Source organism: Panicum virgatum, chromosome 8K (assembly GCF_016808335.1).
Source record: "Panicum virgatum strain AP13 chromosome 8K, P.virgatum_v5, whole genome shotgun sequence".
NCBI lineage: Eukaryota > Viridiplantae > Streptophyta > Magnoliopsida > Poales > Poaceae > Panicum > Panicum virgatum.
In genome coordinates this window covers 36401194-36413779 of record NC_053143.1, presented here as the reverse complement: position 1 = coordinate 36413779, position 12586 = coordinate 36401194, and the positions used below count along the sequence as shown (strand labels likewise).

The following is a 12586-nucleotide window of genomic DNA, read 5'->3' as shown; positions in this document are numbered from 1 at the left end:
CTAATTAATGCATGATTAGCCATAAGTGCTACAGTAACCCACATGTGCTAATGATGCGGTCAAAGGCCTCAAAAGATTCGTCTCGCGATTTCCAAGTGAGTTCTGAAATTAGTTTTTTAATTAATGTTCCGAAAAACCCTCCCAACATCTGATCAAACATGCGATTTGACATCCAAAATTTTTTGTTTTTGAACTAAACAGTCCCTTTATTGTGGGAGGGATTAACCGAAGCAGCCGAAAAGCAGCCAACCGGCTGTGCCACCGGCCACCGCCCAAACCGCGCGCAACCACTTGTTCCTCCCTGCCCCTCGTACTCCCCTATTTTCCCTCCCCGATTTCGCCGTCGGATCCCCCAGCACCCTATTCTTGTCCGCTCACCCTTTTTCTTTGCCCGCCTTCGCCACTGCCGCCTGGCGTGCATCCATCTGTGCTGGTCGGCCCTCTTCCTCCACAGCTTCCGCGACCCGATCAAGATCGGAAGAGCCACCACCACCGCTTTGTCGCGCAAAGATCGATTTGGGCGGCGCCGGGCCGCGGGGAGGTCGGATCTTGGACGGCATTGGGGGCGGACCGGAGACAGGTGTGTTGTTTCTGATAGAGGAGGCACAACGGCGGCGGCTACGGCGGCAACGGTGGCGACGGCAGCGCCGTCCGGTGGCGGAGGCAGCGGGTGCCTTGACTGCCTGCATGATATGGTGCGGGCGCTATCGATGGGATCGTGCCTGACGGCGGAGCAGCGGCCAGCCACGGCAGCAGGGGCGGCGCCCCGGGGCAAAGAGCGAGAGGGGAGGACGACGGATGAGGAGGTGCCTGGGAGGATCGCCGGCAACGGAGTGGGCAGTGCGGCCTGCCTGTTCACGCGGCAGGGGAGGAAGGGCACCAACCAGGACGCCATGGTCGTCATGGAGGTATGTAATGTATCTGCTGGTCTCCTGAGATCTCCCTTCTTTTTATGACATCGTTTGCCTTGAGACTGTCTCTCCATTCTTTAATTGGCAAACAAGGTTTTTAAAGCGGTAAGGCGAGACGAGGCGAGGCAATGTGGAGCCGCTCAGTCGCCTAGGCGACGCCTAGGCGGGCTAAGGCGAGCCTTAAGCAAGGCGATGGGGAACTGCCTTGTCGGCGTCGCCTAGGCGATGCCTTAAAAACCCTGTTGGCAAAGTTTGTTGTCTGTCCAGTAGTATTAGGAACGAATCCATGCTTTTAATGGGATAAGCTTACATTCAGAATACTATGTGTTGATCTGCCAACCCTTCTATCTTCGGGATAACATTGCATAATTTTCCTGAAGTGTGATGTGTTTTCATAGGAACAATTGGATGACACACTGTCTTGGCATGGCTCATCGATCATCATCTTTCCCTGCTACCATAGTGATGTTTGCAGATCAAGTAATCATTGTATGCAATAAACCATCTTTCTTAGTGTCATAACCCTTATGTCTTGTGCTCATATGAAATAATGTCACGGTTTATTGTGTTTTCTGGACTTAAAAGTTAGTTCTTATTGAAATGGTCCATGGTTCAAACTCTGAATAATATAATGTGTACTGACAATGCAGCACCAAAATAGCTATTCCACTTGCGTACAACTCCACAGAGCAAAATAGTGAATGTTGAATTTTCCAATTGTGTTATCATCCCATCTTTGACACCCTAGCTAAATAATGATGCCGGGCTCATCCAACTGTTTTTATTTTTTATTTTTCTAAAATGGTCAACTATCAGATTCTGATCTGGTGCATCTATCAAATGTTTTAAAACTCACAATGGAATGACTAAGTGGTTGACATTGACACTAGGCATGTTGCAGTATCTCCCAACAGTTTCAATGAATTTTGAAGGTTTGGAAATTTGGATGTTGCAGTCCAGCATGCGTCTTTCTTTCGAAGAAAAATCTCGTAGTATTGTGATTTGTTCATTGAGAAACAGGATTGTTGTTTATTATTTACCTTGTCACAAAAGCGCATCACTTTTGGTTGCTTGCAGTCAAAGAACTGAACTTTGAACCAAATTTCTTATTGTAAGTTGAATTTTATCTGAAAACAGCGTTTATAATTTGTCCCGAGAAATATCTTCAAAATAATTATTTTTTCTATGTTAAATATGTTATGATAGAAATTTGCTGTCAAAGATGTATATTGGTCACCATATTGAAATATTAGGAAAGCTTGACCTGTATATATGCATCAAATGAGCACAATAGAGAATGGAAAAGTCCTCCATCTTTGACACTATAGCCTTTCAATGAAAAGTTATGTTTGCCTCCTCTGAAAATTTTGATATTTTCTTTGCCTTCTCATGATATATGATCATACCTTGGAAACACCATTTTCATTATGTACAGAGCTTTAATGGAAGAGCGGACACAGTATTTTGTGGAGTTTTTGATGGGCATGGCCCACATGGCCATATCGTTGCAAGGAAAGTTAGAGATACTCTCCCTTCGAAGCTGTGTGATTTGATATATGAAGACTATGGGGAAAGCCCTATCAGCAACTCAGATGGCTCAATTCTAGAAGAGACTTTATCTCCATATGCAGATGCAGAAGACAAGTCTCCCATGTCTGAACAGAAACAAGAACATCGGGAATTCTTTTGCACAATGAAAGATTCATATCGAAAGGCCTTTAGAGTAACAGATAAAGAACTTAAATTACACAGAAATATTGATAGCATTTGCAGTGGAAGTACAGCAGTTACTTTAATCAAGCAGGTAGCTGTTTCTTATTAAAAAATGGATCAGTTTTACTTTTGAGTTCCATAAGTTGACAATTAAGCTTTCCCTCTGTATATCAGGGTCAGGACCTTATTGTTGGGAATTTAGGTGACTCTAGGGCTGTATTAGGCACCCGAGATCAAAAGGGTCGCTTGGTGGCTCATCAGTTGACAGTTGACCTGAAACCTGATCATCCAAGTAACTCTCCCTCTCTTCACAAATTTAAAATATGTTCTACTTTTCAGTTCCAGTTTGAGTCATTGACTAGCTTGGTAGCTCCTGCTAGGCAGCTACTAGTGACTATGTCATGTCGTTGGTTTTTTTTTTCTTGAACACTGATGTCATTGGTTTAGAGCACCATTTTTTCCATATTACTTTGTATCTATCATTCTTTTATGATAAACTAGTGGAGATGTACGTGCCACAGGCACGTATTTAATTTTCCTTCCATAAAGCAACGATGTCATTTATTTTCCTTCCAAAACTAATACACATCTTTCTTTTCCTTCCATAAAACAATGATGTCAATTATTATCCTTCCAAAAACAAATAATGAAGCGAATTATAGGTGAACACATGTGCAAAGGAAAGTAAAGTGTGTGCCATAGGAAAGTAATAAGTGGGTACAAGAGGTGGGTATAGAAAATTGTTGGTGTAAAATGTATTAGGATTTTGGTAGAAACATTTTCCTTCTATCAAAAAATGGGTCACCACCCCCCTTCCATCAAACATCTTGACCTGACAAGTTTTTAGAAGTTTGGTGGACCTAATCTTGGTGAGAAAGAATTTCAGTTCTTTCAAGTTTTATAGTATATAAGATATGCAGCAACGTAACAAATTTTTGTGGGTTTCTCCATTGACACAGAACACTTCTCTTGTTATGTGTTCTCAGATCACAATTCTGACCTTTAGAATATTCATATGTTCAACAGAGGCAAATTATTTTATTGCATTGTGAGGCCTGCCTAATGGTTACAAATAAAATTTTGATTTTGTAAGATTACCCGACCGGTTGTCATTGAAGTACACTTGCAATATCAAAGAAGCCTAAGTGACCACTGGCCAGCAAAGCCTTTGCCAGAACTGGAATATTTGTTCGATGGACTATGGCACAATTATTCTTCTTTCATATCATAGACAGCTCTGTGCTGTAGGGTGTTGATGGCGGAGTATGGGAGGGAACAGTTATATTGTGATGATGCCTGGTAGAAAGTGGTGAAACAATGCGTGGCACCAATGGATTGGGGGGGAGGGGCCACTTTGTAAGTCTCAGCACCATTAATGGTGCAGCTAGTCTAATTCCTTCAGGCGATGCACTATTGTGGTAGGTGGGACGGTTCTGCCCTGAGCATCCTTTTTGTGCTAGTAATCTGGTGAGACAGCTGAGAATACCTATTTTTTGAGATTGAGATAATGAATAGTATGAACCTTACACTAACAACGGAATAGAGGTTATTGTAAGCAAGGCATTTAGTAGGCTGGCCTAGGGCTGCCCTTTGGGTTTTATGGTAGTTGATTTAGATTAGGCAAGGATCATCGTTGATTGGGTGTTTCGTATAAACCCTATATGATCCTTGCCTGTATAATGTACTCCTTGTACTCTCATTAATCAATCACCAATTTCTCGAGCCATATTTGCTTTCATGGTATCACGAGTCCAGGTTTCCCCTCGGATTCACCTTCCATTGCCCTAGCATGCCGGCCCTCTACCGATGCCAAGGCGTCAATGAGGCGCGCGACGCAAACCTCGCTCTCATCACCGAGGCCGAGGCTCGAGCGGCGGCCCATGAACGCGACACTGTTGCCGTGCGCATCCAGGTCCTGGTCTTCCAGCGCCCTCTTCTGACACCCATCGCGAGGCCGAAGGCACCATAGCATCATGACGTCCACGAGGCTATGCTGCTGCACGAGGCAGCCGCCGTCCTCAACCTCCACACTTTGGGCGTCTCCAGCGAGAACATCCGGAGTTTGATCCTGACTATGCTCGCCGTCAACTCCGGTAATTAGGCTCGCTGTCGTGACCAGTTCCTGCTCACCGCCGGCAAGTTTTCCCTACAGGACCATGTTCTGCTGGATGCCCGGGCCCCTGATTCCTTGGACCTAACTTGCATGGACTACATGGTCCAGTCCTGGATCATCGCCACCCTCTGCGATGATCTCGCCGAGGCCATCTCCAGCCGCAACTCCTCTGTTCGCGACCTCTGGGTCGCTGTGGAGACTCACTTCCTGGGGAACCGCGAGACACGCACACTCCTCCTCAACGTCAAGTTCCATGCCTTCACCCAAGGCGACCTCACCGTCGCTGACTACTGTCGGCGCTTCAAGAAGATGGCCGATCAGCTCGCCGATTTGGGATCTCCCGTTCAAGACCGCACCCTTGTCCTCAACGTCCTTCGCGGTTTGAGCGGGCGCTTCACCAACATCGGCATCCATCTTCCACGGGGCTTCCCGTTCCCCACCTTCCAGGAGGTTCAGGCGAATCTGCTACTCGAGGAGATGAACATGGCGCACTAGTCCTCGTCCTTCACGGCATTCGTTGCCGCGGCCACCCCCCAGCCGGCTGCGGGCTCCGAGGGCCCGGCTCCATCCCCCCTGCCCTGGCTCCAAGTGAGCTGGCGCTCCAAGTGTGGTGGCAACGGCTCCGCCAAGGCCGCCCCGCCACCGATGGTGCTTCTTCAGCCGGCGGCCAACCTGCCAGTGCTCGACAGGCCTCTTCCCAGTGGCCGTCCTTCTAGAACCTGTGGACAGGGTCCATCACAATGTGGCCCGGTCCGCGGCCCACCTTCCCGCCGCTCCCACCCAGGCCGCCATAGCGGTGCAGCAACACCAACAGCCTCAGCAGCTGCCCTAGGCTCATTGGTGCATTCCCTGGTCGGGCTGCCCTCTTGGGACCAGCAATCCCTCGTGTCGACCTTCAGCAATCCCTAAACCCAGCCTCAACTGAATGGGCCAGATGCATATAGGCTGCTAGCTGCTGGACTTGGCTTGTGGCCTAGAACTCTAGGTCCGTAAGCTACGCAAGTCGGAAATATAAGGATGGTACCAGTTATTAGATGGCCCAAGACTTGGGCTACGGTCTTAGTTGCCCGGCCACCTCCATGTCTAAACAGGAATACGATGTCTTGCGGAAGAAACTTTCTTACCGATGAAGGAATCATCCCCTTAAAGATGTGTGCGTGCGCGAGAGAATCAGAGAACACAACCAGGCATGGTGCTATGTGCACATGTTGCAGTGTTGCCACTAAGAGGTTGTCTGACAGTGATAAGACAGGTGGCCGGTTGGTGTTGGTTGGTTTTTGAGGCTTGTCTTTAAACTTACATTTCTCGGTAATGGTGCATTCAATTTCAATTCAGTTTGAATCATGATGTTTCTTAGAATTTTCTCTGCAAAATGATATTCAGTGTGACTATTCTAATTTGTTATTTGAATGTAAACATTTTGATTGAGGTACTTCAGCATTTAAGATATACTACCTGGAGATTTTTAGATATACTATTTCAACATTGCCATATAAAATGTTGAACTAGATTTAAAGAAACGCTGAATGTAGTACTTTAAAATGTTGAACAAACTAACTTCACATTTTACTTATGTTTTTTTCAAAATAAAGTTAATATCAACAGCTTTGAGAATATAACGAGGCTGAGAAAAGAATACAAAGAAAAAGTTGCTAACATGCCCACATGCTCCTCATGTGTCATGTGCACTGCACGTGCCCAGCGGTCCAGCAGTCTATCCATGATGCCTTTGTTTTTGTTGAAGCAAATGTATGGCGCGTGCAAAAAAGAAAAAAAAGGCCGGCTTAGTTTGTAGGCTATTTTGGGTTGGTTACTGGGCTGCTACTAGATTGTAGATGTACATGCTATCGACTACTATATTATAGATGTACATGTTACCTACCTACTAGAAGGTAGATAGGAGCCCCTGTGTCTAAATGATCTGGGCCATTGAGTGACAAGACACTTGATATCTATCATTATCTAACAACCATAAGTTATTGCATAAACTGACTTTTGGAAAATGAAACAGAAAATGTATGAACATTAGAAGAATTTATTTAATGTCATTTTTTGTAATTACACTGTTACCATATGGCTGTATCATATCCAAGGCTCCGTACAGCTTTAATGCCAATTGCATTACATTTTCCCCGTGTTTCTTCAGAATTATCCAACATTTTCAAGCTGCATACTGGCCATGTTAGCAACAACGATTTCAAGCCTCATCATATTTTAAAATGGGAGCATTTTTATCATGACTGACAAAATGCTTGCCATTGGAAACATATTATAATTCACAAAAGCGTTTTATTTAGGAGTACTTTGTCAAACACTTCTCATGCAACCGCCTCCACAACCAGCAAACATTGAGCTAGAGGCTATAACCAGAAAAACAGTGAGACAACTCAAACAAGATCTAAACCTTGAGCGCCGGTTTACTGTCACTAGCGTACATTTTAATCAGTCAATGATCCCATGGAGCACCTAAGCAATAATGTAAGGTTTTCTTTTAGTATATCATCACTAAGATTTGTGAACCAAACCTTGTTTGCATATCAACAAAACAGGGCATGTCTTGTGATTGTTTGTGATCCATATTTTAAAAGAATATAAAGTGATACATTCATTACCCGTTTCAATAGGCCTTATGCCATACACATTTTATGTAGATGTTGTTAATATGGATAATAATGGTGAAAACTCAGCATACAATATACTATCTTATAGGGGAGGCAAGGAGAATCAAGCGATGTAATGGAAGGGTCTTTGCTCATCAGGATGAACCAGATGTGGCTCGTCTTTGGCTTCCTAATTGCAACTCGCCTGGTCTAGCAATGGCACGAGCTTTTGGTGATTTTTGTCTAAAGGATTTTGGGCTAATTTGTGTGCCTGAGGTCACCTACAGACAAATCACAGAGAAGGATGAGTTCATTGTCCTTGCTACAGATGGGGTAATTAAAATATTTGCACTTGTTTACTTATTTGGCTTTCAAATGTCATTGAAATAAGCACTAATTGAACTATATGATCCTAAAATGCACTGATATGTGCGTACAGGTGTGGGATGTCTTAACCAATCAGGAAGTCGTAGATGTTGTTGCTTCATGCTCTGATCGTTCCTTTGCAGCTCGTTCTGTTGTTGACTTAGCAAATCAAGCTTGGAGGTTCAAATATCCAACCTCCAAAACTGATGATTGCGCAACGATATGTCTTTTTCTCTACAAGGATGACAGTGCTGGTGGTTTATCAGGATCTTCTGTTAGTAGCAAGGGAATTGGCTTCAGTTCAAAGGCACAAGGCCGGTCAACAAAGCCCAGGCTCAGTAGTAAAAGAGTAAGACCTGAAGATGCAGATGATGGAAGTGACTCAAATGTAAGTGGTGATGAGAGGTCCTTAGAGAGCTTCACCAGGTTGAACACACTACTGACACTACCCAAGTTCGGTGACACAAGCTCAATAAGGAAGTGAAGCATACTCAACTTGCAAAAGCATACTCAACTTGCAATCGGTAGTATACTCACTTGTGTTTTAGCATTGTTGGCTGTATTAGCATGTCCGATGAGATCTCATCCTTACCATTGGTTCACCAAAGGATGAGTGGGGTTGCTGTTTTTGTAAATCCTAACTCGCTTTCTGGCTATAGAGTAATGATTATGCAGCATGCGTTTGAAGTGAATTTTTAATTTGTTGACAGTCAGTTTCCCCATTTTTCTATGGCTGCTCCTCAAGCATTTCAGTCAAACAATGTCTGTACAAATACTGCTCTCCTAGTGACATCTTTAATCTTATTATCTCAGACATTGGAACTATATTCAGAAGACAAATCTCTTTCGATGATCAACTGTGTATTTGGTCAATTTATAGACAGGCTTTGCCACATCTTGTGGCGATGTGGTGAACCACATTTCTTTTTAATGAGTACAGTGCATGGCGGTCCTTGAAGTTTGGTTGTCACAAAGATGAACATCCTTGGACAATCCAACGCACATTACCTTAACAATTTTTTGAATCCTTTTCTGAGGAAAAAGTCCAGTTTATTCCCTCACTAATCCAGTTTTTCTTCACGTACAAATTGAATTTTTAAGTTCAAATTGTAAGTTGATGGAGAAAATGATGCCTTATGCTAAAAAGTACAATAAGAACTTTTCATGGTTATTTTCAGAGTTTAGGAAAATTTAATACGAAATTGATCATACAGATAAATTTTCATGAATAGTAATCATAAAATATTCATAATATATTTTGTAGCATAGGGCGTGCAAAAATTGAAGTTAATATTCCACTTGTACATGGAGAAATAAAAAATTTAATACGAAATTGAAGTTAACATTCCACTTGTGCAAACGCCATTTTGCCGATTATTCTTATCTGCGGATGAATCTGATAATAAGGTTAGATTCATCTAAAAGTAGACTTCAAGATCTTTCCAACGAGTTCTCATGGGCCTCGAGCATCCTCCGAAGTGAAGATTTATGCCCATCTCAATCTGGCACTTCCTGTAGGTCCGAACGCGTGGTCCGAAAGGCTGGTTCGAACTAGTTGTTGTCTGATCTTTCTCAAGGTCCGAACTTGCTGCTCGCACGGTTACACTTGGCTGATTCATCACCACTGCTCCTAAATATAAATAAACCATCATCATGATTTAGTAGCATCCAATTCTGAGAATAATACGTATGGACAACTAGGAACGAATTTATCTGAGAATAAAGCATGTAAGCTCGATCTCTAGTCATATAATCTTGTCCCATAGGTGTGGTTGTATCAATTGCCGGGACGTCCACAACATGCTCCCCTTCTTGCATTTGAGTCATCCTCGACTCGATCTCAATCTGAATTTTTGCTTGTGGCATAAAATCAATCACACCACCTATAGGTCCAATATGCTTGCAAGGAGGAGGCCAGGGGGGCACTCGAAAACACACACCAAGCGATAGGGATGTGCGGAGCTTGGACCCATCATCCCAAACTGAATGGGAAGAGGTTGATGTAGAGTATGTTGAGGTTGTTACAGCCAAGTTGCTGTTGAAAGAAAATATGGTGAAGTTGTCATACTGCTGCAATGCTGACCTTGTGTGTGCCGCCATGATGGGCATGCTCCCATCATCCTCCGCATCTTGATAACAAGCCATCCCTGGCATGCTCCAATGGGCAGCTAAGGAACTTGTTTTGTCGGCATGTGGAGCAATGACAATGTTGCATGGCACAATGAATGTTGTCCGCTTTCTTGTGGCTGAACCTGTTGGATGAGAACAAAAGTAGATGAACTACAAGACATCACTTACATTACTGCAGTCCATTATTTGATCATGTTGCGGCCCAAAAGAAGTTTTCAGATTAGAGCAAATATAAACTTTATGTACCAAGTATTTTCCTTTGTTGTCATATTTGCATATGAAGAGAACAATGATGAAAACTTAGCAAACCAGAATCAAATTTAAGTTTCTCTTTTAGACAATTCAGATTACAAAGAATATCAAATTCAATATGACCTAATGTACTAAAAGAGGACAACAATTTCAGTTCATCTTGTGCATATTAATAGGATGAAAAGGCTTATCTTCAGCACATTTGTATGGTTCCAAACCAATAGTATCACGGTTATTCACCATTTGAGTAAAAGAAGCATCAACACACAAGTCCTCTTTATCATAAGGAACATCAAGTAATTCATCTTGTGACAAAAGTTGAATTAGCAATGGTTTCCACTATTTGGTGCTATTGATTAGCATGTAAAGTGGACAAAAAGACTCATCATTCTTTGCAACAGTTTTGCAAGTATATGTGCAGATAATAAAATCTGACATTCAGCTTTACAAGCTAGCAAAAACAAATGAGTGATATGGCTATATGTTTCATTTAACAACAACAGTTGAATTTCAGAATTAAGCCCTCTCATGAACATGCTCATAACATTTTCCATGCATTCATTAAAGCCTCCAAACAAGACACAAATTTTGAAATCATGGTAGTATTCTCTCACAATCCTACTACACTGTGTCAATTTTTCTAATTTGTCAAGCAAATGGTCAGAATAATATGCATGAATATAGACATCTCTAAACATAATTTTATAATCTATCCATGACTGAGGAACTTTATTATGCCAACAAATATGTTTCCATTTATTTAAAGCAAATCTAGTTGAAGCTTTAGAAGCAGCAAAAATCAATTGTTTCTCAGACAAATCATACTTATCAAATTCTGCTTCTACTTTAAGCTCCCAATCAATGTATGCATGAGGGTCAAAATTTCCCTCAAAAGAAGGTAGGGCAGAACTGACCATTGCTAAAACATCACTATGTAGCTCAAGTATAAATGTTCCCATATATTGTTGAGCGAGCGAATTACCATGGAGAAGGCTGCTAGCTCCTGTTTCTTTGCCTTTGCCTATCATGGTTAGTAGGCAGCAAAAATATTCACAAGAAGAATATGTACGATCAATAAGTGGAACTAGGTGACACCAAACTCCATCTTCTCAATCTTGTGCAACCATGTTCTTACATGTTCTTTCCATGCAAAGGAGGAGGTGTTGGCAGCCAGCAAGAATAACACAAATGGTTACACAAGCGCAACCCTGTGATGATGTAGTAGATAATTTATAGAGCTATTGATGGTTGCTGTTGATGTTTTCGAGCGTCACAAATGAATCCGCAAGGACACAAATATCGTCGTAGCTTTTACCCAGGAGTATTCTAGGGTATCGTATCCACAGAAGAACGAGAATATATTATCTAAGGCTTATCCAAGGACACCAAACTACCAAAGAGGTACTGGGTAGAGAGGATTTCTAAGGCTCAGAATCAAAGGTACGATAAAGCTAGCTAGTTATTTACTTTGGGCTTCCAGCTTCCCCTAGATAAGACCAGCGAGTTTCTTGTAATACAGCTACTACGATATACCCGAACGTGGTGGATTTTGATGGCACAAAACAGTGCTATCACAAACTTCTGGCTACCTCTACAAACCATTGGGCTATTCCCCAACCAGTGGTAGTATCTAGTCTAGACACCACATCTACACCATCTTCTACTAAATCTACAGTTGTACAGAACATCCATCACTATTAGGAGTCATACTCTAGAGGCATCCACTAAACTAGTCAACGATGGTCCGTAAACAACTAGGGGGACTAGCACTACTTAACTAAGAAGCTAAAGCACAAAGAAGATCACGAACACGTACAATGATTGATAAGCATTCGTCGAGATACAAGTAGACGGAGGGCATTGAGCACCGGAAAGCTCGCTACCTCCCCGACTTCCCCTCACTCTCTCCCTATTTTTCTAGCACTACCTCGGCAGCACTACACCTCTTAAGGTGAGCTCCTAACTCCAATAGAGAGTGAAGAGTTGGATGTGAGCTGTGTGGGATGTCTCTATTATCACCCTCTCTACTATTTGTAGGAGGGGGCCATGGCCTTCTTGGACGCTAGTTGGAGGTCGAGCCTCCTTGAACCGCCATGGGGAGCCAATGAGGGAACTCCACATGGAGGATGAAGGTCCGTGGAACCGACTTTAGCATGGCCGAGCTAGGTGGTTGGTCGACCAGGTCTGGTGGCCCACTGCCTTCAGTCTTGGTTGTGATAGGTAGCCCCCCATTGCAGGTAAGCATGCATGCCATGTTTTCTCCTTATGTACGACTGCCAAGTGGGCCCATGAATCCTCGTTCTTGTGCTTGATTGGTCAAGAAGATGTTGCCTCGGATTCATGATGTGTCACTTTCTCATGGGCAGTATTCTCTTCTCATGTAAGGCTGCCAAGCATAAATAACCTGCATACAAATATTCACCAACATTTTGTGGAATTTATTAGCAGTAACTCCTACCACTAATGTTGATGCTCGTCCATTGTGTGTCCATGCAGGAGCT

The 12586-nt window shown here is 43.0% G+C and overlaps 1 protein-coding gene across 3 annotated transcripts; it reads left to right on the top strand.

Moving 5' to 3' along the window:
* The first annotated feature begins 321 nt into the window (after positions 1 to 321).
* Positions 322 to 8560, top strand: LOC120644504 (probable protein phosphatase 2C 75). 3 transcript variants are annotated; one of them, XM_039921132.1, is made up of 6 exons: positions 327 to 908; positions 1310 to 1391; positions 2347 to 2715; positions 2799 to 2916; positions 7447 to 7670; positions 7777 to 8560. In XM_039921132.1, exons 1-6 carry the CDS (start codon positions 799 to 801, stop codon positions 8185 to 8187), a joined length of 1314 nt encoding a protein of 437 aa, XP_039777066.1. In that variant the 5' UTR covers positions 327 to 798; the 3' UTR covers positions 8188 to 8560. The 3 variants fall into 3 exon arrangements, with proteins under 3 accessions (XP_039777067.1, XP_039777066.1, XP_039777064.1); XM_039921133.1 differs by lacking the exon at positions 1310 to 1391 and having other exon boundaries at positions 322 to 908; positions 7847 to 8560; XM_039921130.1 differs by lacking the exon at positions 1310 to 1391 and having other exon boundaries at positions 330 to 908.
* The last annotated feature ends 4026 nt before the right edge of the window (positions 8561 to 12586 follow it).

What these genes read in the sequence shown, in the direction of transcription:
- LOC120644504 (XM_039921130.1), top strand. Translation starts at nt 693, where the DNA reads ATGGTGCGGGCGCTATCGATGGGATCGTGCCTGACGGCGGAGCAGCGG. An exon ending in ACGCCATGGTCGTCATGGAG is followed by an intron (nt 909 to 2,346) that starts GTATGTAATGTA and finishes CATTATGTACAG; the next exon opens with AGCTTTAATGGAAGAGCGGA. An exon ending in CAGTTACTTTAATCAAGCAG is followed by an intron (nt 2,716 to 2,798) that starts GTAGCTGTTTCT and finishes TCTGTATATCAG; the next exon opens with GGTCAGGACCTTATTGTTGG.